Consider the following 22,378-nt stretch of genomic DNA (forward strand, 5'->3'; position numbering starts at 1 on the left):
TGATGGATTGTGTGGTTCCAGACTCTCTGCTCAATTGCTGCTTCTGCTTGTGAGATGCAAACTACATTCCTGGCCAAACCAAAGCCTGTGTCTGTCTAGGCTCTGGAAGACCTGGGGATACCTTGTCTGTCTGGAAATACAAGACTCTGCCCTCTCCTTCACCCCAGGCATATGGCAAGTGTCTGTGGTGAGAGGATTCCAGTTAATGCTTTGTGTGGGGAAAATCCAGCCATCTGCCCTCTCAGGACTCGCAGCTTCGCTCAGCGGCTGGTGCCACGATTACAGATCAAGCTCAGAGATTTCACTCAGCTGATACAGCAGAGCAGAAAAGGATGGCCGGTCATCTTTCCTCTGGGCAGGGAGAGAAAAGAGAGAAGGAGAACGATAATGTCAGCTTGAGAGGAATGGCAAGGTTAGGTTGTGAAGAGGACGAGTATTAACAAAAATACAATCTACTGTTATAGAGAAAATGCCAACGGAAGAATGACCTTCCTTCTGTGCAATGTTTCTTTTCTACTAGCAGTGGATTTTGCCTAGTGAACACTAAGTACCTTGTAGTGGGTCGGCTGTCCTTTTTTACCATCACTATTAAAACTCATCCCCACAGATCTGCAGCTTTCTTAGGAAGGAAACGGTTGAATTACCTTGAGTTAGGTGCACTACATAGACTTCTCAGTGAAGTCAACACACTCTATTAGAAACAGAAACTTCAAGAAAAGGCAAAGAGCCTGCAGTTTGCTTGCTCGTGCAGATGAATGCTCCCAAGTGCTTCACCTCCAGGATTTGATCTTGTGTTAGGAAGAGAAGTATACACCTCTGTCTCCTCCTAAAAGCCAGCTGCTAGGGCTCTCCCATTGCAATACTAACCATCCTCCAGCAGTGGCTCATGACCTCATAAATCGCCTTGGAGGCCAGTTTGGGTTTGTAGAGCCGAAATCCTGCATTGATTTCTTCCACCACTTCTCCATTGGTGCGATTCTCATAGGGGATTTTACCTTCACTGAAGACCTCCCACATCAGCACTCCTAAAGCAAACAAAAGAGAAAAATCACAAAGAAGCAAATAAAATCCTCAGCAGGCCCACGGCCACCTTCCACCTGCTCTTCTCTGCCATTCAGCATTGGTGTCTGTTACTTAGACATTAGGCATCTTCACTTGGATTCTTGGTACACATCTAAGGCTCAGGCCCTAACACTATGATCTCTACTGGGCACTGGAGCACTGGAAGTACCAGTTTGGTTACTGCAGATTTGACTTCTCTGCATCCTACTTCGTGATAGTGTAGCACAACATGGGTGTCTTTGCTTAGGGAGTCAGATGAAGTCTAGATGTGTTACATGTCAGAAAGCAGATAAGTGTCATGTATCTTCTCCCAAATTGTGAAGAAGGGAGAATGCCTGTGCATATACTCCATCCAGATGTGTAATCTGGGAAAGGGAGCCTACTTTTTGTCACTGATTCAGCTTATCTAGTTTTGTTTCCAGTTAATCACATATGAGAAACATGTCACTGATGTTCTTGCCTGCAGCATGTCCCATGCCAGAATCTGCTTGTGTTTTGGTGAGACTGAGGAGCAAGAAAGAAATATGAACTGCTCCATTCCTATTAGTCAGCTTAGCCTCAGTGCTGGGAACACCTCGCCTGCAAAACGTCCCAGGTGGAGTGATTCACTGGGATAACTTCACATGCAATGGCTGGAATTTCAAAGGACTGCAGCACATTTTCCCTCTTTTCCTACACAGTCAAATGTTTTCCTATGATTACTGTTCAGAGCAGTACAGAAACTCATGCTTCTATAGTTTGATGGAAGATAGACAAAGACAAAAAGACTGTGGAATACGTGGCAGCTGGCTACCAGATCAGAGAGGCTCTGCAAATGGAGGGAATACAAGGCCTCTGTTTTGCTTTATGAGGACACCTAATAAGACTGATTTGGTAAACTGTGTTCACATTGTATTAGAAAAGGGAGAGAGATAGACAGGTAGACTGATCTGAAGTTGTGTAACTCCACAGTCAGCTTTGCTAAACAGTGCCTGCTCTCCAGCTTTGAATTCTTCAAATAGGAAGATGCACAGAGATTGCAGCTCCTCACCAATGATATTGCTCTATTGAAGAATAAGCAAAGCAGTTGTATTCGCCCAGTGTGCAGATTCCTGCACTGGGAATTTCTCACACCCATTTTGTTCTTCTGGGCACAGCAGGACTTCAGGCCTGGCAGAAGAGATGAATGAGCTGCAGAGTAGCTGAACAGAAAGCTTCTCACAGTCATGAGACCATGCCGTGAGAGAGGAATCCTCTTTTGCAAACCCCAGTGGATGGGGAGGTACCAAGTCTGACAGATGTACAACACAGCTGCCTGCACATTTCACAAGGAAGGACTGACCCACACAAACAAAGCTCACCGGTATTTCATTCAGCCCTGGAACTGGAGTGAGCCAACTTCACCAGGCTTGGTTTGACTGTAAATCAAACTCAGCACCCTTTTTGGAAGCATTTGGTTCTCAGTGTACAGGCTAGTTTTTGATTTGTGAAGAGGAAGAACATTCTTACCAAAGTAGCATCTCTCCCTATGTCATTGCCACTTGGCTGTGAGGTGTCAGAGATGGCTCCCCTGGCAAATGTTATCCCTTGTTATTACGTGGTGAGTGCCGACAGCCTCCTCCACATGCCAGGGGACATGAAAAGAGGAATGGAGCTCTCTGAAGCATCTCCAGGTTGGGTTCATGGAGGTGCTTGCGTGCATCTGAGCACCCAGCTCCCACTGCGCTGCTCATAACCCACCCCAGGAATGCACAGCTTACCAGAGCAGAAGACAGTAAAGGGAGAGGGAAGCACAGAATTCATAAGCCCAGACTAGCAAAAGTTATAATCCTGCATTATTTACTGGTAGGCCTGGAGCTGAGTGTCACCCCATTGACTGTGGGCTGTGCACAGCACACTGCATCGATTCATTCTGCAGGACAGTGATTTGCATGCGAGCTGGAGATGGGCCAGAGACATCAGCGTGCCAGATCAACAGGCAAGGGGATAGCCTTTGTTATCTCCAGTGCTGGTGACTTTGGGGAAAAAAAACGTACAACTGTTTTCTTATCTATGAGGGTCCAGAAGGGAGACCAAAGAACAGATGCAAATCAGAAAACAATGCTTTGGGGAGCAGGAAATGAGGTGAGAAAATGTGAGCAGTGAAATAATATTTTCAGATCAGCATAAAGCAAATGGAGTTAGCAGAGCAAACTTGGAAAGGCAGAGGGCTTGAGTGAAGCATCGGTGCCTGGAACTGACATGGAGAGATGGAATGCCTAAATGTCTTTTCTTTCCTTATTTAGTCTTGTTAGTGACTCTCCAACTTTTTCTTGGACACCCCTTCTATCCCAACATGTAAGACAGTTTATTATTTGGTATTACACAGCATTGCACAGGTATAATACATTAACTGGGCAGTTTTACAGTGTTCCAATGTATCTAGGTATAGTTTACTACTTTTTTCGTTCTTTCTTTCACTTAAACAATTTAGGCTTTCTTTCCTAAGCTATTATTGAGGCAAAATACCCTTGGAGCCCAGAGGATGTAGTGTTGAGGAGAGTTTACTTGAGGACTGAGCCCCTAGGTTTTCTGAGCTTGCATTTGTCGAACATTTTTTCATTCTGACACAAGGTTCTTACCAAAGGACCAAACATCAGATTTGGTGCTATAGTGGCTGTAGGAGAAAACCTCTGGAGCAGACCACTTGACTGGAAACTTGGTGCCTGTGGAGCTGGTGTACTGATCGTCAAGGACAATCCTGGAAAGGGAGAAGAAGGGAGCGTGCTGAGTAACCCCCTGCACCCCGTGAGAGCCCCGCGGGCAGCCTGTGCAGCCTCGGCGCGTTACCTCGACATCCCGAAGTCAGACACTTTGACCACGTGGGACTCTCCCACCAGGCAGTTCCTAGCGGCCTGCAAGAGAAGGTGCAAAGGCAGAAGGTCAGAGCTGAAAAACTATCACAGACACCCAGTTGCTTTGATCCTGGCAGAGTACATATTACCTCGAAAAAGGAGAATCAAAGTGACATTGTACCATATGAAGAGGGTGAAAACTTGAGGTTCTCATGCTTTCTGTTCCTTTTACAGCTAGCATGTTCCTGTTGGCACAAAAGCCATCCAACCATCTCTCTGACTTGCAGGTCCTTGTTGCCCAGAAAGGGCAGAGAAAGACCCTAAAGTATCCACAGCTACTCACAGCCCTTGCTTTCCTAACAAAACAGCAGCAGTGACTGATGCAGCTTGGTTGAACGCCACATAAGTAAGAGTATTTTATCAGCAATGCCCATTTGTCATATGTCAGAACAGATCTTTTTGACATCTTTGCTGATTTGGGACATGAGGAGTGGTCAGTACCTGGGAACTGTGAGAGCTGTGTCTCTCGGGGCAAAAGAGTCCAATCAGAGAAAGAGACAAATTTTATGTACTCGTTTCTTCTCTCCCAGACACAATTCCTAAAATATTGATGCTGCTTCTGCAATAAGAGGAGATACTGGATCCCTTGTCAACAGATAGGCAGGAGCAGCATGAAAGTAGAAATTAAGGAAGGGGGAAAGCACAGGGAAAAGCCCAGCTGGAGCACAGAAAAAGTCTATGTGGGACCAACATACCAGGTCTCTGTGGATGACAGAGTTCTGTTCCAGATAAGCCATTCCCTCACACACATCTTGGCACATCCCCAGCAGGGTTTCCTTTGAAAACCTGCCCCGCTGGCTCCTGAGGTAGTCGGACAAGCAGCCGTTCTCCATGAACTCAAACACCAGGCATATGGGAGTGTTCTCAAAGCACACACCATAAAGCTGGACTAGCTTGGGGTGAGACAGCTTCCTGTGGGATAGGGAGGCAAGGTGGAAAAGAGGCTGAAATAGGCTTAGTGCCTTCTATCCTTACAGCAAATGTGTTCTATATGGTCACCTATATCATCCAGCTGTGCCTCTCTTGGCAAAGACCAACTATGAAAGAGGGAAGAAGAAATTGTGTAGACAAAGTCTAACGTCAAGTAACACTAAGTATCATTCCATTTTAATGATAATGGTAGCCAAAAGACTTTTCTAGGTGGAAAATCATCTATTCAAACAAAAATAGAATCCATTTCTTTCTATTTTGAAGGGAGGGGAATGTAAAAAATACAAGGATGATAAAACTAAAGAGAAGTATTTTCAGTTTTGCCAAGCAAAAATATTTTGTGAAAATTCTGCAAAATTTAACTTTTTGTAAGTTTTTCCAATAAGTGATTTCTCCATCTAATTATTTTTGACAAAAAAAAACCCACTTCAGTCTTCAAAATACACCATCAATTCTGCCTTCCAGAACAGCAGAGATCTGGAAGATCATTCTGGATATTGATAGAAGCACAGAAATTCACCCACACTTTGAATTGCCTCCCTTTGTAACCACCAGCACTCACTGGTCTCTTGCTATACTAGAGGCTACTTTGGCTCAGTCTTAGGAATCCTATAGGGTCTGATTTCCTTGGTCAATCTACTACTTACATCAAGACTTTAGCTTCCTCGATGAAATCCTCTTCAGACATTGCTCCTTCACGAATGGTCTTTATGGCCACTTTTGTTTTCTCTAGCAAGTAGCCGAGGTAGACTACCCCAAACTGACCACTGCCAATTTCCTGTACACAAGTGAGCTCGGAGGAGTGAATGACCAATTTTCCTGTTGATTGTAAGGGATGAAGAGTAAGGATCTAGCAGTAAAGCATCAGACAAAAAGTTTCTGTGAGTTAAACATTGAGACAGGACTTGAAATGAGACTTTCTGTCTCTCTCTCAAATTGTCCGTCTGACCTTTGGTAGCTTATTTGACTAGTTCATGCTGTAGGATATTTTCAAAAGTAGGAACAACAACATCCCCTTTCTTCCCCCATTTATCTTGTCTATCTAGTTCTTCAGGGAGGATTGTTTCTACCATGCATATGTGTACTACTGAGCACAACATTGTTTTGAGTTTCTTTGATGTCTCTAAGAGTTACAATAAAGATGATATCAGCAAAATTCTGTAGACAACAATATGCAAATGGAGGCATCTTTCAGGAGGGACTCAGCTTTCATCAAGTTATGCTGTGCTCCTACTCCCATCACATTAGTTTAGCATTCATTTCAGTATTTACTGCTGTCTTCTTTGAGACCCTGGAGTTCTTATCAACCCCCTCAGGGCACCGCACAGTCAGTTCTTTCTGAATAGTGCAAAGATGTGAAGAGAGCTATTTATTGCAGTGACAGTCACAGGAATATTCATCAACATCCACAGGAATATTCAGGATCACTCAGCTAACCAGCAAAGCGTGTGATTCCCATACAGTCATGAGAGTACCATACCATAGCTCAGCCCTGCAGTGACTGGGGCCTTCTGTCTCCAGGTAGAGACTGCGTGCCGCAGACGAGTCACCAGCCCTGAGGGACAGAGGGAAGACGGGTTCCAGTTAATGCCACAGTCCTGGGGTGTCACTGCTGCAGAAGGCAGCCTGGAGACTGGAAGGAGATTTATTGTACTGAATTCTCAGCTCCACTTGAGGGCAGCTGAACCTCTGTTCAGCCTCTGATTTCCTGCCTGCTAGAAGGAAGCCAATTCTGAGCAGTTTCAGCTTATTTCCTGTTTTCATTCTGTCAGCAAACGTGAGTTGCAAGTCTCTATTAACTCTGATGAAATTCTTAACTGTATCTTTTATTTGTAGGGTATTTTTGAAGCCCAGAGTTTCCCTTGGTACTCCTGGACCATAGGGATGGGAGTTTTTGGTGATTCCCATGTCTGGCTATGGATCCTAGCTGTGCCCCTGACTTTGTATCAAATCAAGGCTCAGAGATATATCACCTCTTGGGCATGAAGACGCTGCAGCATAATTCAAATAGGTAGCTTGGTCTGGCAGTGGTGGCACACCCATGTGGGCTCCCAAGAATGAAGGGGCTCTCTATAGTATGTCATGACAACATCTGTGTTGGTTATAGTCAGCCTTAGAAGGATGACCAGAATGACAATGTAATGCTGGAAGCTGGCCTGAGAGAGTAATTTCCTGCCAGCAAAGAAAAGGCGATGCCATGTAACATTTTATTGCAAGGACAGAGTGCTTGGGAGCCTTCCTTCATTCCAAACAGCCACCTGGCTGCATGGTGAAACAGCAGCTTCCCTGGTCAGCATTGGCCTTCACTCACCTCCTGCATTGTGCTGGTGATAGTTGATGAGTTCAGGGATGCAGTCAAACACATGCTTTTCTGCCAAGTAATACCGCTTGGGAAAGTCAGTTGTCTCATTGATGTGATAATGCTTTATAACAGGATTGTTATCAGTGCTGAAAAAGAGGAGGTTGTCTTTGAGGAAAACTAGGCTGTAGCAAAAAGAGCGGAATTTGGCATATAAATGGAAGAGGAGCAAGTGAGAAAAAGGGGAGAACCTTCTCTACACAGAACAAATGGGAGAGGAGCAAGGAGTGAGCTGCAATTGCTAATGAAAGCAGCATACTTGTATGTTCTCCCTCTCACTCATAGATGGTCTCATCTCTAGAAAGGCTGAGGTTTCCTGATAAGAGCAGGTTGAGTACCAAGTTTCTCTGCCTCTTCTTTCCGAAACAGAACTGTCTGCCCCATCACTGAAACCCTTTCACTAGTCTTGTACTACCCACCTCTAACGAGCCCAGCGTATAGTTCATGTTGATCCTACAGACACTTCAGCTAGGGGGACAATTTAATCAAAATTACAGCCCCAGTGGTGTCTAAGGAACTATTCATAGGCATATATTTAGATGCAAGGAGAAGTGGAGTCTTTAATGCACTTTGCAAAAGGCAGCTAACTCTTCTGCCTTTCTTGGAAGTGTTTTCCTCTATCATTTTCATGAGCCTTCTGCTCTCTCTTCAGAATGCCCAAAGAACAGAGATTATAGTATCATAGAAGCCATTTCATTGATGTAATCGATGCGAAAAGCTGCTGAGCTCAGCTGTACCTTAATGCTTTGGTGAAAACAGAGACTGTGTACATGCCAGGCTGCCTTGAATCTCTCACCATGAAGGCACCTTCCCTACCCTGTAACAGGAGCAAAGGAGAGAAAACTGGTTAGATGCATAATGGAAAATAAGAAGTGGGTTGGGGACAAAGCTCTGCTCATTTCAGCCCTGTCTATGCTCTGTTGTGTGGATATGCTAAAAATGTAGGGAAAAGCCAATTGACAGAGCTTGGGCAGTTCCACGCACGGCTCTGATGGCCGCCCAGCGCCTGCAGGTACGCCCAGCTGGTCTCTCTTGGGTGCTGTGTATTTTTAGCTCAGTTTCCTGAGGAAATGAGACTTGTGTGCTCATGCCGAGTATACGTGGGTGTGAGTACATGAGCATGTGCCTCTCTGTCCCTCCAAACCTCTCCTCTAGAAATGTCATCGCTTTTCTAGCATTGTCACTGCTAGAAATGGATTGCTTTCCAACCCTGTCTGACAGAACACTGGTGATAGGAATTTCACACAAGTTCAATGAAACAGGCAGCCAAGTGGAAAGGCAAACCCCTTTGAGTGCTCTCCATGGCCAGAGCAGCTACAGAAGAGGAGTACAGTTCATACAACACCAGATGCTCCTTATCAGAGTGCAGGAAAGATAATTTACCAATGTACCACAAATGGACCAGTTTGGTCAAGATCCTGCCCTTTCATAGGTACCCCAGTCATTCAATATCTAAACAAATGTGTAGGAAAGCAGGCTTCCTCCACTCTGGCACTCACAGAACAATTTTCCTTTTTATTTTTTCAATGTACTTGTTTTCTACTCATCTGAATGCTAAAATGTATCATAGACCATGATCCAGCAGGGCCAGGCACTAATGGATCACATGGCAAAGGAGATTTAAACATCACAGTGTGAATGTAATGGGCTGTGCTGTTTTAGATATTGATAATAAACCCCACATTTTTCATCTGTTAGCAGATAAGTACCCTTTTTATCTGGCATCCCAAGTGCCTGATTATTTTTTTCCCTCCTTTGATTTACATGATAGATTCCCTCCTTTTTATATGTCTTCCATATACCCACAACACTTGGTACAAACCTAGCCCACCAAGTGCACCCTACCTCAGCCTCCTTCCCACCTCTCCAGCAGATTGATTCAGTTCCTGATGAACACAGGGGTGGAGACTGCCACTGCATCCCCTGTGTGTGAACTGCTGACTTTCAGGGTGTATCTCTGCCCAGGTGGGAGCAGAACACCAAGCTATAAACCTTCCAGAACTGTCTCTTCAAAGTGTGTCTGCACAACATCTACCATATCTGCACTATACAGTATCTAGCACAGGGGAGCCCTGAAAACAGTCTCCAGATGCTGCTGTAGAGGCATCTACATCAGGCACAGTGAGGACTTCTCTCCCTGGCAGTGTGGACTTGCTTGCACAGGTAGGCAAGCGTTTGAGACAGCACCCTGTCTGAGTTATTTTAAGCACTGTTCTTGCCTTTTCATCTCACTTGACAGCAAGCCTGGCCAAAGATCACTAACCAGCTTGGCCACATTTCTGAGGGCAGCTGTGGGGCTTGTGGGCTTTTGAACCAGAAGCCTCTGTAGCCGCACAGGGGTAGCTGCCACAGAAAAGTGGTGCTGGTAGGACCAAAAGGAAAAATGAGATCACTAAATCATGCATAGACACATTCTGTAGGAGTTTATAGGAAATAAAAGAATTTTTGAAACTGCACAAAAATGCTTTTATTTCCATAAAATACTACCATTCCAAGAAAAAAAATGCTTTATAAAATGCTTTATTTGGGTGTCTCGTTAGCGTAAGAGCTGATTTAAAAACTGAGGTCGTGTTGCATTTGTGTGGAAAAACTGAACAAGAATTTATTCTATTTATTTTCACCACAGTCTTCACTGGAAAACTCTGGTTCAACTGAAAAACTAAAGATGTGTGCTCACATGTACACACACACACCAAAAAAAAACAAAACTAAAAACAAAACCCCCAAATCCCTACAATATTTCAGCAGGAGATTGGTTAAATTTTCAGAGAATACTGGCATCCGCAGGCCTCCTGCAGAGACAGAAAAGATGAGCTAAAATCACAGTTTTCTGTTGACATGGTGTTTTGAAAGAGGGTTTTCCACCAGCCCCACTTACTGGGGGTGTGTGACTGAAGGAGGATGGCACAGCTCCCTGCCCACACTCAGCTGCCCCGGAGGGAAGGGGAGTTGCTGGAGGTCTTTTATCTTGTGTCGCATGCTCAGAGCAGCCAAGGACAACAGCACAGCAGGAACCCAGGGTTCAGCTCTCTCCAACACAAAGCAGCCCTCTTCATTTCTCATTAATTAATTATTATTGCCCATCCACCCCACACATAACACCGGTTTACCTCATCCCTGAGGAGTGTTTCTGCTTTGCTTCTGCTGATGTTCTTATTGTACCATCTGAAAACATGAAAAGACTCGGAGTCAGCGTTTCTAGGCTGGTAAAGTTTCTGCTGAAAAGCTTCTGAATTGAGCACCCTCAGCATTAGTGGCAACACATTATGTGGGGTAGGGACTTTCGAGGCTTGTAGCTTCTAAAATAAATCCAGGGCACACAGAGGTACAAGAAAAACACAGGCACAACTTACTCATATATTTGCAGATTCTCGGGTGATTTTTCCACCAGGTAGCTACTTGGCACGTAGCCTTCGTGCCTGTTAAAATGCAACATGGTGTGAGTGCATCAGACCGACAGGATATTCTCTGCATCTGTAGGAGTCAGCCCTGAAAGACTTGCCTGCTCTTTGCATGATAGAAATGCTGATTGTTATGTATTTAGTACAGTTACTGGAGAAGAAGACAGTTGATTGCACCTCTAAACTTGGAGAGTTTCACAATTTTCACAGGTTTTCTCCCCCAAGTATCAGCCTGAGCTATGAACTGTTTATTTTTTTAAAACTAACTTTCAGATCCTTTTTATTCAGCTGCCTGAATACAAGGAACATCAAAGGGAAGAAAATTGCCATAAAAAACCTTCCATCAGTCTTTTCCTGTATATCAGAGGATGCTTCACAAAAGTTTTACTAGAGGCCAGATTATGTGTTAATGGAACAATAAATTTGATTTAGAAAGGATTTGTAAATAGGCTGTTGGAAAGAGACTTACCCATTCTTATCTTGAATCAGCCACCAATGTTCCTCAGAGCTGTCAATCACATAATATTCCTCATTATACTGTAATGTCAGTTCCTGTGGATTCTGGGCTTCATAGTCGTATATGGCCATGACTAAGGCTTCCTTTGGGTCTAGCAATAGTTTCTGCACAAATTAGGCAAAAGGCTCATCATGTTAATATTCATAAAAACCAACGGCATGCTCTCTAAAATTATATTTCCCTGGCAGCACTAGTGTCCTCTGGGTTCAAAAGCCTCAAGGCTTGGAAAAGACCCCAGGGCATCTAGTGGGGTATGGATGGCAACAGGAGAATTTTCAGCACCTTCACACAATGAATTTAGTATGAAAATAGTTATTTACTCCTTCTTTGGGCAGATTATCTCTGTCTGATCTGTTTTTCACAGATATTTCCTAAATTCCACTTAAAAGCCTCCAGTGATAAAATCTCCATGGCCTCCCTAGATGGACTGTCCCAGTGCCCTGCTGCCCTCCAGTAGGGCACCCAGCCCTAACAACCACTCTGCTTCTTCCTTTTTATTAAATAAGCCAATGACAATTTGTTCCATCCACAAGTGGGTTTGGAAAATTACTTCTCTGCTCATATTCACAGCACCTTTTCTTATATCCTTCCCATTTCCCCAGTCTCCCTTTCTATAGATTGAAAAAATAAAAATACAGTTGAGGCTTCACTCGTCATTGGAAATCTATTTGTGAAACCAAGCTGCCTTTGCAGGACTGAACCTAACTTTAGTGAGATGCTGCTGATTTACAGCTTATGAAAAAATATGGAAAAGCTAAGAGAATTCTGTGATTCTGTGAGAAAAGGCCAGGGGATGTTAACACAGGAGATATTCTAGGTGACTGCACCATGGAGAGCCTTACTGAGGCTGTACTCCCCAGTGCCAGTTCAGCTCCAGGACACCAAGGATAGCTTAGTGTGCCTCATTGCACTCACCCGGTTGTCTTCAGGAGTGGGGGGCAGAGGCTTCTTTGAGACTGAAATGAAACCAGGGAAGATAATTTGAAACAGATCTGCACAAAACCAGGGGAGAAACAATCAAGGTAATGAAATCATAAAGTTAGGTAGAAAATCAGTGAATAGCAAGCCTTGGTCTTTTAGAGTAAGACATGCCAACAGCCTGCACCAACTCAGTGACACAGCCACACAGCATGAGTCTGACACTAGTGTACAGATTACTTCAGGAATTACCCAGATACATGGTAAAAGTGTCTTGGGTGAAGAATGATTGAATGTGCTTTTTCAGGAGACAAAGACTGCACTTGGCCAGTGAAACCACAGAAGAAATATGGCTAGGACAAACTAGGACACACAGGGTTGAATACATGTATCTCAAGAAAGTTGTTATTATGGCTTATTGACTGACCACTGCTGATCAAGTTTTCTAGTTCTCCATCTCATTCCAAAGACAGGAGCAAGCATCACACAGAGGCAAATGTTATTTCAAAACAAAGAATGCCATATACAGTAACAGAGAAGTCAGAATAAGAAATATCCCAATCCAGCAACATGTCTCAAATGGTGGACATTTAACATGATATTTTCTGATGTTCTGTACGAGACAGATTTGATCCTGTGATTTTGCTAGGAATAAATATTTTCAAGGTCAGGTTGAGTTTAACAAATCCCATACCACTTTTGGTGGGGTCATACTCCACGCAGCCAACTGCCATCTTCTCAGTCTGAGCACAGCATCGCCACTTGCCATCTATCCAAAAATCTGGATGACATTTTGAAACCAGACTGTTGTTGCTTCTGGTTTCTGGAAAACGTTAGGAGAAGAAAAATGTGAGAGAAAATGTATATTTGCATTCACATCAGCTCTAAAAGACATCTAGAACTAAATGGAAATAATTTGCACTTTAAAGCAGCTTCTTATTCTTGTCAAGGCACACTTTGGTGAATATTATTAACCCCTTCCTTTAATGTTTTCCATTCTCCCAAACGAGTGAGTGCCACCACTGATGTGGAGGAATAGCCTTCCTGCTGGCAATGGAGCCCATACCTCTCCATTGTGGGAGAACAGAATCTTACCAAAGGGACTCTTTTTAAGCTGATAAACACTAAAACCACAGAGGAATGTCTCATAAAAAGAAATAAAACCTGGCAGGCCATATACTGATGATTTACGTGAAAGACTGCAGCTCTACAGTGTATACATATTTAGGACATGGACACTTGCTGCTTTGGCTTGGTGTTCAGAAGGAGCTGGACAAGCTGGCATTCACCTGTACTAAACATTTTTTGCACGTGTAAATACTTGCCTTAAACGTCTGCATGAGTGATTAAAGGTCCTTCTTTTTGAAGCTCAGGGTCTCTATCTGTAATAATAATTTTTCTTAAAAGAAATTTCTTCTGGCTAGTTTCAAGAGACTATTCCAATTGTCCAAGGGAGTGGACAGTCTCAAATTGTTGAACAAGAGGTGATACAGTAGAAGCTTGGAGCAGGTGTGCTCCAGAAGGGTAATAAATGGTTGTAAGAGCAAGTGTTTGAACTTAATAATATCTCCGTGAGGCACAACAGTTTCAGAGTGAGCAGTACAGCAGCTTGTGTTATAAAGCAGGAAAGGGGTATGATGGAAGCCTGGTGCAATTTTCATGTAACTAAGTAACACCTTCCTTACATTACAAGTTGTGCTTTGTTTCTGCCTGCAGTGGTTAGTTGTCGTGCCTTCACTTCAGAGTCATTGCAGCCAACCACGGCACAATTCAGGGGTGAACAGGAAATGAAAGCTACCCACAAAAATGTTTCTTAATAATCATGATTCTCTAAGAAGGCTGCCATCCAAACAAACAAAAAAAATAATAAAAGCTGAAAAATTTTCTATGAAAAGATTAATTTCTTGTAGAAATTAGCCATAGAAAAATTTCTTCTTCAGTAAGAAACTTCAAATTACAGTAACATATTAACAGTTTATCCTAGAAAGAGGCAAATAAAGCATTCCATGTCCAAATGTTCCACTGCTGCTGAAAACACACCCACAAGATTTAAAAGCAATTTGCTTTTATAACTTCATTCCCCATTACTACTTTTCATGCTTCTATCTAAGACATTGACTCCTCTGGCACATTTTCTCTGCATTATAGCTTGTGAGAAAGCCAGTCCGGGATAAGTAACTTCAAAAAGAGGTGGGCAAAGGGGTTTTATTACCTTCCTTCAGTGCAGAGACCCATCGCTGCCGGCTCTCACGGGTGGGTGCGAACACGTAGAGTATGTAGCTGTCGTGGACAATCTGGAGGGGGGAGTGAAGAAGGGATCCTGCCGTTAGAAGCCATCCCAGATACACTGGGCACAATGGAGTCACTGGAGGAAACAGGCAGCAGCCCTCATCCCAACAAGCTGCATGCAAATCGATGACGTGGGAAAGTGGAGTAACAGGGCCTATTCAGAAGCAGCTCTTACCCTCATTGATATTTGATTATTTAAAATGGAGTAACAATCCTGATCAAGAAAGAATTCTAGACAAGCAGTTTTAGATCAATTTTATGCTGTTAAGAAATGCCTGTGAAAACAACGGAGATGTAGAAATACCTTCACTTAGGATCTAAGCCAAATTTAGCTTTTCTTCTGTCGACTCATCACTCAATCTCAAGCAACTCCTTGGAGATTATTTGCATTACTATCACTCTTTCAAGGTTCTAACAGTTTTCAGTAGGATTATAGGGGGGAAATAAGAAGCTGGAGCAGATGAACAATAAGCAGTCAAGATGCTGTTTTCATCAACTTGGCCTTAATGACGAGCCAACAAAAAGAAATACAAAACATCTGTGAAGTTTCAGACCAGCGAGTAAAACCATCACAAGAACCAAAAATGACTCAGAAACTGAATCCAATGACTACATTTGGGCCTACAATTTAATGTCATGCATAATCTATATTTGTCTTCCAATTTTTATCTCAATTTTACTCCAAATGGGACCTGGTCTCTTTGATGCAAAGATGCTTTGAAAAACTTTGACCACTTTCTTTAAACAGAGTTTTCTACAAGAAAGCTGTGGGGTTTTTTAAGTTTCTCCAGGGGTGTAGATGGGGCAACACTCATTATTGTTTAAAGAACAGGAAATATTTGCTATCTCTTGGCCTGAAGCCCTTGCAGACATGCACAGAGAGCCATGTGACTCATCTGCTTTGCATGCTACAAAGAGGTAATTTATAACCTCTTTTACAAAAAATGGAAATAGGGGAGGGAAAATTCCCATTTATTTAAAACCACTGCTGTTGATATTATTGTTAGGTCTGTATAATGTTTTGTCAATCTAAGGCAGATTTTGGAATATGCAGTAAGCAGATCTCCAAAAGACATGGCCATGAGCATGCACAGCTTCACAATCTCACTCATTTCATGGCTCTCTGTAAGGGCCACACTTGCCAGATGAGCCACACAAACCCAGCAAGCCACTTGTGGTTCCACAGAAGATCTACAGCTGGGTGCAGCTGAGGTTTTTTTTTTTTTTTTTTTTATATAATTCCAGACAATATAATTTTACAAAATCCCACAAAACTGACTGTGGCATAAAATTCAGCTTTGCTAAAAGCAGCAGCAATTACTATGACCTCAGTGGAGCACTGTCCATCATGACAGGTCCACTGTTATCATCCAACCAGTACTGGATACTGCCTTCACTTTATTTTGCTGTTCCTACAAGCACTGGAAATATGGAGATACAGTTTTGAAAATTCAGACCAAAACCAAGCAGATCTGAATACTTGTTCCTCCTCCAGTCCATATTTCCTGAAGTTAAGAGCAGCTGAGGTTCCCCCATCAAGCTTGCCCCAGCCAGGCAGCTCCTCTGCAGCCCCAGTGGAGAGTTCTCCTGTCGTGCTGCTCATTGAGAGCTGTTTGCAGCACACGACAGCACCTTCTGCTGCTCCCAGATGACCATAAACAAGGTTGTAACACTCTGTTTTCTGGAGTGCTTATTATGCTGCAACTATGCAATGTTTTGTAATATTCCAGGGCAATTTTTATGATCCTGGCTGATGACTGCCCCAAGCTGGAGGGAGGGTTTCCTGACCCAGCCGAGTTTGGGAGACTATTGTCTCTCCCTTTTCATATCTCTGCAAGGTAACATTTCCCAGGGCTCAGACTAGAGCATGGTGGAAATGCATTTTAGCTGTTCAAATGATGACTTACAGAAAATTTTACAAGCTATTTCATGATTTGTCAGGATAACAATACCAAGCCAAGCCTCCAAACTGATGACAAGAATGGGAAAAAAAAAAAAAAAAATAAATCTTGCTTTATCACTGTCTTTTTTTTTTTTCTTTTTCTTTTTTTTTTTTATAAAGTTATCTTTTTTAACATTTATTGCATACAGGAGTCACAATCATTAGCTTTTTTCTGCAAATCTGAGTCCAGATAATTCATTCTTTTAGAGCCATCTGTGAACAGACAGCCCTGTATTGACTGAAATACATACACCAGAATTATTAAGGAAAATACTGTCACCAATATGATAAAATTCTGATACATAGCAGCACGGGGAATAACATAATACACTGGGAATTTGTGTTGCAATAACTGAGCAAATACCATGTGGCATTTCTGTTTACATGGTAATGTAAATGTATCCATATGTGTTAGTAATTCATACTAGACAATGTGTTCTTCATCCTAGAGCCAGCACGGTCTGCCTCTTGGTCATTAGGCCATCTCATCACTAAAAGCCCTCTCTGTTCTTGTTTGGAGTCTCCCTGATGTATCACATGCCCCAATTTCTGATGCAAAGGCCACCAAATGTATTTCATTCCAGCACCACACAGGTGAATTGGTCAAAATTGGATTCCTCATGTGAAAGATGGACTTTCTCTGAACAGGAATTAGTGGGACAGCTGCATATTCTGTTAAGCATGGGGTAGGATTAAAAGATCTAATGATCCTTTCCAGTTTGAAACCAATGACTGGAAGATTTTATGCATTTTGTAATAACCCTTGGTCTCTGACTCCCCCTCTGCTTTCGAACCTCAGTCTGGTTTTTGTTTCTTTGTTATTATCCACCCTGGTGTTGGGCTCACTAACAACTGCACTGCAAGGGAGGGTTTTACTCAAATACAGAATGAAGCAACATCTTTATTAGTATGGTCAACAGATAGACTCACCTGGAAAGGATATTTATACTGACAGGGAATGATGATGTCACTTTTCACAATTTCCACACATTTAATCCTGGAAAGTTCCACAGAACCCTTCAAAGTCCTTTTTTTCTAAAGACAGAGAAGAGCACTTGGTTAATGCTAAAGATTGTGGATTAAGTGAATAATTAGAGAAGACTGTCATGTCCACAAGAGATTTAATTTTAATAGAGCAGAAGCAAATTAACTGATTATGTAAGACATTTAAAAATATAAAGAATCACTCTCATTTAAGGCACCTCCATATGTTTGCACATTCACATACATATATGCACATACATATATTTCAACCCAGCACATGGATTCTTAGAGAACCAGTCAAAACCTCTGAGATTCGGGTTTTATTTTTGTCTTTCAACAAAATGAAATGCTCTTTTAACCAAAAAGAACTCTTTTCATAAAACATTTAGCTTACTAACTCTTCTGTTTCATACTGAAAAGCTATTAACCCATAAATGTTTTATTAAAAGAATATTTGGGTACTGAGAATTTCAAAACTATGCATTTTATCTAAAATGTAACACTTTTATCGCATCTATTTTCCAAGGAAGAAAACACTTCTCTGTTTTTGTTCTGTCCTGGTTTTTAGCTAAGGATAAAATAACAGGAAAATTTTGAAATAAATAATATCTTCAAAAACTTGCAGACAAAATTATCTTTCTGGGACCCTCTGCTGCGTTATTATTCATCATCTACCAGATGTATTTGGGACCTGACTACAAAAGCATTTGCTTTTCAGAGGCAAACTGGTTTCCTGTTTTGATTCGTTTTCAGGAGAGATTAAACACTAGCTGTCTCCCAGCTCAGCTTTGCAGCAATGTGATGGAAATGCTCCCTCTTGCCCCTTGCTCCCTATGTCCCCATGTCCCTGCAGCTCTGTCCTGCTCACAGCAGCCATCTCAGCTGCTGGGCCAACCCCCATTGCTGCTCCCTTGCTCCCTTTCATCATCAAATTTAACCTGAAACAGGGAAGCAGCTGATGCTACTGGAGATGGGGAGGTGTTTGCCACAGTGTGCTGCCAAACAGCCTCAAACCAGAGAGGCCCCAGGGCTCCTCAAGCCTCATTCTTGCACACTGGCTGTTTTTTGCCATTGTACACTTAGACTTTAGGAAAGAGAGGGGAACTCTTACAGTGTGGTCTCACATTGCTTATGCTTGACTTTGCTGGTGTATTTGGGTTTTGTAGTTGTATTTGTTTGTAGTTTAACCATTGCTTCTAGATTTACTGCCAGGGCGGTCTCCTGTAGACAACATCTACCTATGTAGCTCTGTAGGGTGGAGTAAGATTTTATTATAGCAATAAACCTAAGGCCATAAAGCACCCCTAAATGTAAATACCAATTAACTATCAAAACTACTGCCAAGCCTTAGAAGACCTTACTGCATCCCATTTTCACCATCTATTTTCTTTCGTTCTTGTCTATTAGCTTCTTTCTTCCAGACTTGGCTTCCTCTGCCTCTTCTCCACAACCTCCTCTATCATTTGTTCTGCCCTTGGGACTTCCACCCTTTTGATGATGCACAAAGCCATTTATTTCCTATAAAACCCTTCAATTTTGCTAGTATTGAAGCCTCCTTCATCTTATTCCTTTGAAGTCCCAGGGCTTAGCCACATGCACTTCTCCTCTGAGGCTTTAGGAAGTGATGCTGGGCCAGTCACACGCTCTGTCCTTTCATTGCAGACTGGTTTTTGTTGATACCTTTCCAGACTGTTGAAAGGCAGGGTCCAGGCTTCTCAAGGAGCTTTGTGCAGTGATCCTGCAGCTCTCATCACCTACTGTGCTCCTTCTAATCATGTAATTTCAGCAACGGATGCCCCCCATAATCTCACACTGCAATGTCAGGGTGCGTATCACAGCCAGTGCCTTGCCCTGCAGATCCTCAGCAGAGGGGACTTTGCTGATAGAAAGCAGTAGTCCCATAGCAGCACAAACAACTGGAATTACCACTCACAAACCGGGCATTACCGAGAAACTGGGTGGGAAACTAAACATATCTCTGCTTTTGTGATGCTTGACTGCATTTTAATCCAACAAAAGCAACTGAGTGGAGAGGAAAAGCCTCTTACAAATGGTCTCCACACAACCTCAGAGACTTGTTCCTGAAAGAGTGAGACAAAATATGCTGACAGATCTCCATTTGTTGTTTTCAGACGGCTTAGAGTATTATAATTATAATTAAATAGATGGTTTAGCTGATGGGTCAGAAAAAACATCCGTGGTCTTGCTGCGTAATGTGTGTGAAAAGATAACCAAGGCATGCTGCTGTCCCATGAGGAGAAGTACAGTGTGCTGCAGATCAGCCCATCCTGTTTTGTTTCTTTTATTCTGTTATTTGCAATATGTCTGGGAAGGAGAGCTAACAGCTTTGAATGGAGCCAGATGCATCACAGGCCCAATGCGTTATAGTCTACTTCTCTGCTCCTCATTTCATGTCCTCTTGCCACACAGCTCCAGCAGCTTTTTCACTGGTTAATCCTTTAGTTTGTGTCTACTGCATAAACTAGAGGACCACAATGCTCTCTGTTTACCTTAGATACTCTGACAATTGATTACGGTACAACTGACACAGCCCTGCCCTGCAACACAAGAAGGGACCTCACCATGCGTGCTTGGGGAATGGCCACCTGGCATCTACCACGTGCTAAGACTACACAACCACCAACGCTTCTACGCACCCATGCCACAGCAGCTCAGCTACCCAACAAAATGGGTAACTTTTCACCAGCTCGTGCTCCGGGTCGGGGGAGGGAGCGGGGCTGTGGAGCCCATGGTGAGAGGGCAGCAGGACTGCGGCAGTCGCTGCAGGTCATGCAGACCTGTGCCGTGAGAACGCATCCTGGCTGCGGCTCGGTGCCCTCAGGCTTCACGGGTGTCTGAGATCTTGTGAGATACGGGGCCGTGCACAGTAATTTGCAGCCTCTGGCTCACACTTTGCTGTTGCTGTTTGTGAAGCCCATTCATCAAGTGCGCTGCACCGAACGTTTCTGTTTGGTCAAGAGCTGAAGGTCTCTTGGTGGATGCTTAAAGGTTTTGCTGAACTCCGCTGTATTTACCAAAGGGCTCTTGCAAAAAAAAGTGCCCATCAGTGCTGGAAGCAGAGGGAAGGGAGGAGGCCATATGCTAGGGAGAGGTAAGTGAGGGGTGGGCAGAGCCTTGTCTCAAGGAGTGTGGGGCGAGCAGGCAGCATTGCCTGGCAGGCAGAAAGGCAGCGTGCCATGTTGCATAAAGCTGGTTTAGTTCCAAAGTTTTGTAAGAACTTGTATCTTGTTTCTTTTGTGCTGGTGAGGGGAAATCAAAGCAATTCAGATTCATGCAGCCCCAAACTCCTTGGCAGTGGTGACTACCAAGGGCTCTCCATGGTGCCGCTGGGCTTTGCTTGCCCCACGTCACTGATTCACCTCTCCATCTCCCTGTACCTCATCCCCACTGCTTGCACGTCCCTTCCTCAGTAATGCTGGCTGCGCCTCCCAGCCCAGCCACGCACCTCACAGCAGAAAGGAGTACGGTCTCCTCTGTAGCCCCACCGTGTCCTCTTTTGGATATGGGGCCCTTCCTCCCACCACAAGGTCTGTCCATGAGGCCGTGTTTGCTCGCTGCTCCCCAGCTGCAGCTGGACACTTTCCCTCAGCAGGAGGGCAGAGGAAAGCTCATTTACAGCTGCGGTGAAGCAAGGTAGGAAATTCCAGTCCTCCGTAAGCTCAACCGCAAAATCATTTCCACCAGTAAAAGAGTTTAATGACCTTCTCTGTAGTGTCAGCAGTTTGGGTTTTTTTTTTTTTTTGGTAAGAATATGGGTCAAAGTTCATTCCCTGTCCTCACTCACTGTCTTGACTAGAAGGAGCCATTCTTAATTGGTGATTAAGTAAATGAGGGAACTTGGCCTTGGCCCTTGGCATGACCTGCTTGTCCTGTGTCACCTGCTCCCAGTCCCTCTGCTCTGGCTGAGGTCAGTGCGCAGCCTGGACAGAGGCAGAAACAGATTTTGGGGTTTCTTGCTCTGTGGGCTTGAGGCAGTGAAACCAAACCAGGTTATTTTTTTCAATGCTATTAACAGTCCCTCAGGAACAGGCAGGAAAAAAACAAAGCAAAAAAGCAAATGCTTTGACTTCTGCACATCACTAGAATAAAGGGTATGTCAGTGTGAAGAAAGGCTTGCACGCACATTGATGTGTTTTTAGAATGGCAACGAGTATTTTTGGGTGGCTGAGAGCAGTGTTTTCAACATATACTGCAGGCACTGGCATTAAGAAGACTAACATACCTCTGCAGAGGGCTTATATTCGCAGAGTAAATGCTCTCTATGCCCCTTGGCACAACTCTTACTAGTGACATGATAACTGTACACAGTAACAACTCATTAGCAATAAGAATAATACAAGTTAACCATATCATACTATCATCACCTGTAGTTTTATCCCACTGGTTTCTGCACTGGTACGTGATTCTGTGGTATGTGTGCACCGTGGTGTGATGGAAAGGTCAGAATGGGCTCAGGAGAGGGCATGAGCTAATTTCAGGGAGCAGAGACAATGCAGCAGCCCTGGGGCAGTGACTGAACACAAGGAGAACTTCACATATGCTTTTTAATTTTTTTTTTTTTCCATGAAAATCAATTCCTTTTCTAAAATCTGGAAATACAGTGCTCAGTTTCCATCTGTGTTGCTGTCCTTTGGCTGCACTTCCATATAGCAAAGTGGGTTTACTGAACTTAAGTGCTGTAAATTCAACCTCACATTTTCATGCTTTTTTCCCCCTTCATTTATGTTATCACCTTCCATGAAGACTATGGAGTCTAAGTTGTACTGTCAGCCAAGCCTATGCAACCCCACTGCTTTTAAGAAGAGAAACACCTGCATTGTTGACAGACAGGCAGCAAGAGGACAGAAACAGAAGCAGAAGTCCTTTCCACTCATCTGATTAGGGCTAGGAGTGAACAGAAGTAAAAACAGAGAGGGCTCTTTTGTTCCCAGAGCCCACAGCTGTGGCTGAAAGCCCACAGGGGTGGATGCCTTAAGTAACAAAGCAACAATTTTACGATGTTGCTATTAAGAGCGCAGTAACAATTTGAAATGTCTCCCCAGCCATGAAGAGCAAAGGGACACAGTCACAGCTGGGTAGCGG

The 22,378-nt window shown here is 43.5% G+C and overlaps 1 protein-coding gene across 1 annotated transcript in view; it reads right to left on the bottom strand.

Moving 5' to 3' along the window:
* Window positions 1-279: 279 nt before the first annotated feature.
* ITK (IL2-inducible T-cell kinase) overlaps window positions 280-22,378 on the bottom strand; it is a 29,085-nt gene continuing 6,986 nt past the window's right edge. The window contains exons 2-17 of the mRNA XM_008942067.1: window positions 17,222-17,326; window positions 14,273-14,354; window positions 12,755-12,883; window positions 12,058-12,098; window positions 11,095-11,246; window positions 10,578-10,643; window positions 10,335-10,389; window positions 7,962-8,041; window positions 7,177-7,313; window positions 6,346-6,420; window positions 5,513-5,684; window positions 4,631-4,847; window positions 3,871-3,935; window positions 3,663-3,781; window positions 868-1,025; window positions 280-351 (exon numbers count right to left, since the gene is read on the bottom strand). Coding sequence (XP_008940315.1) covers window positions 280-351; window positions 868-1,025; window positions 3,663-3,781; window positions 3,871-3,935; window positions 4,631-4,847; window positions 5,513-5,684; window positions 6,346-6,420; window positions 7,177-7,313; window positions 7,962-8,041; window positions 10,335-10,389; window positions 10,578-10,643; window positions 11,095-11,246; window positions 12,058-12,098; window positions 12,755-12,883; window positions 14,273-14,354; window positions 17,222-17,326 — 1,725 coding nt within the window. The remainder of the gene's footprint in view (window positions 352-867; window positions 1,026-3,662; window positions 3,782-3,870; window positions 3,936-4,630; window positions 4,848-5,512; window positions 5,685-6,345; window positions 6,421-7,176; window positions 7,314-7,961; window positions 8,042-10,334; window positions 10,390-10,577; window positions 10,644-11,094; window positions 11,247-12,057; window positions 12,099-12,754; window positions 12,884-14,272; window positions 14,355-17,221; window positions 17,327-22,378) is intronic.

This window comes from Merops nubicus, unplaced genomic scaffold (assembly GCF_000691845.1).
Source record: "Merops nubicus isolate BGI_N331 unplaced genomic scaffold, ASM69184v1 scaffold53096, whole genome shotgun sequence".
Classification (NCBI taxonomy): domain Eukaryota; kingdom Metazoa; phylum Chordata; class Aves; order Coraciiformes; family Meropidae; genus Merops; species Merops nubicus.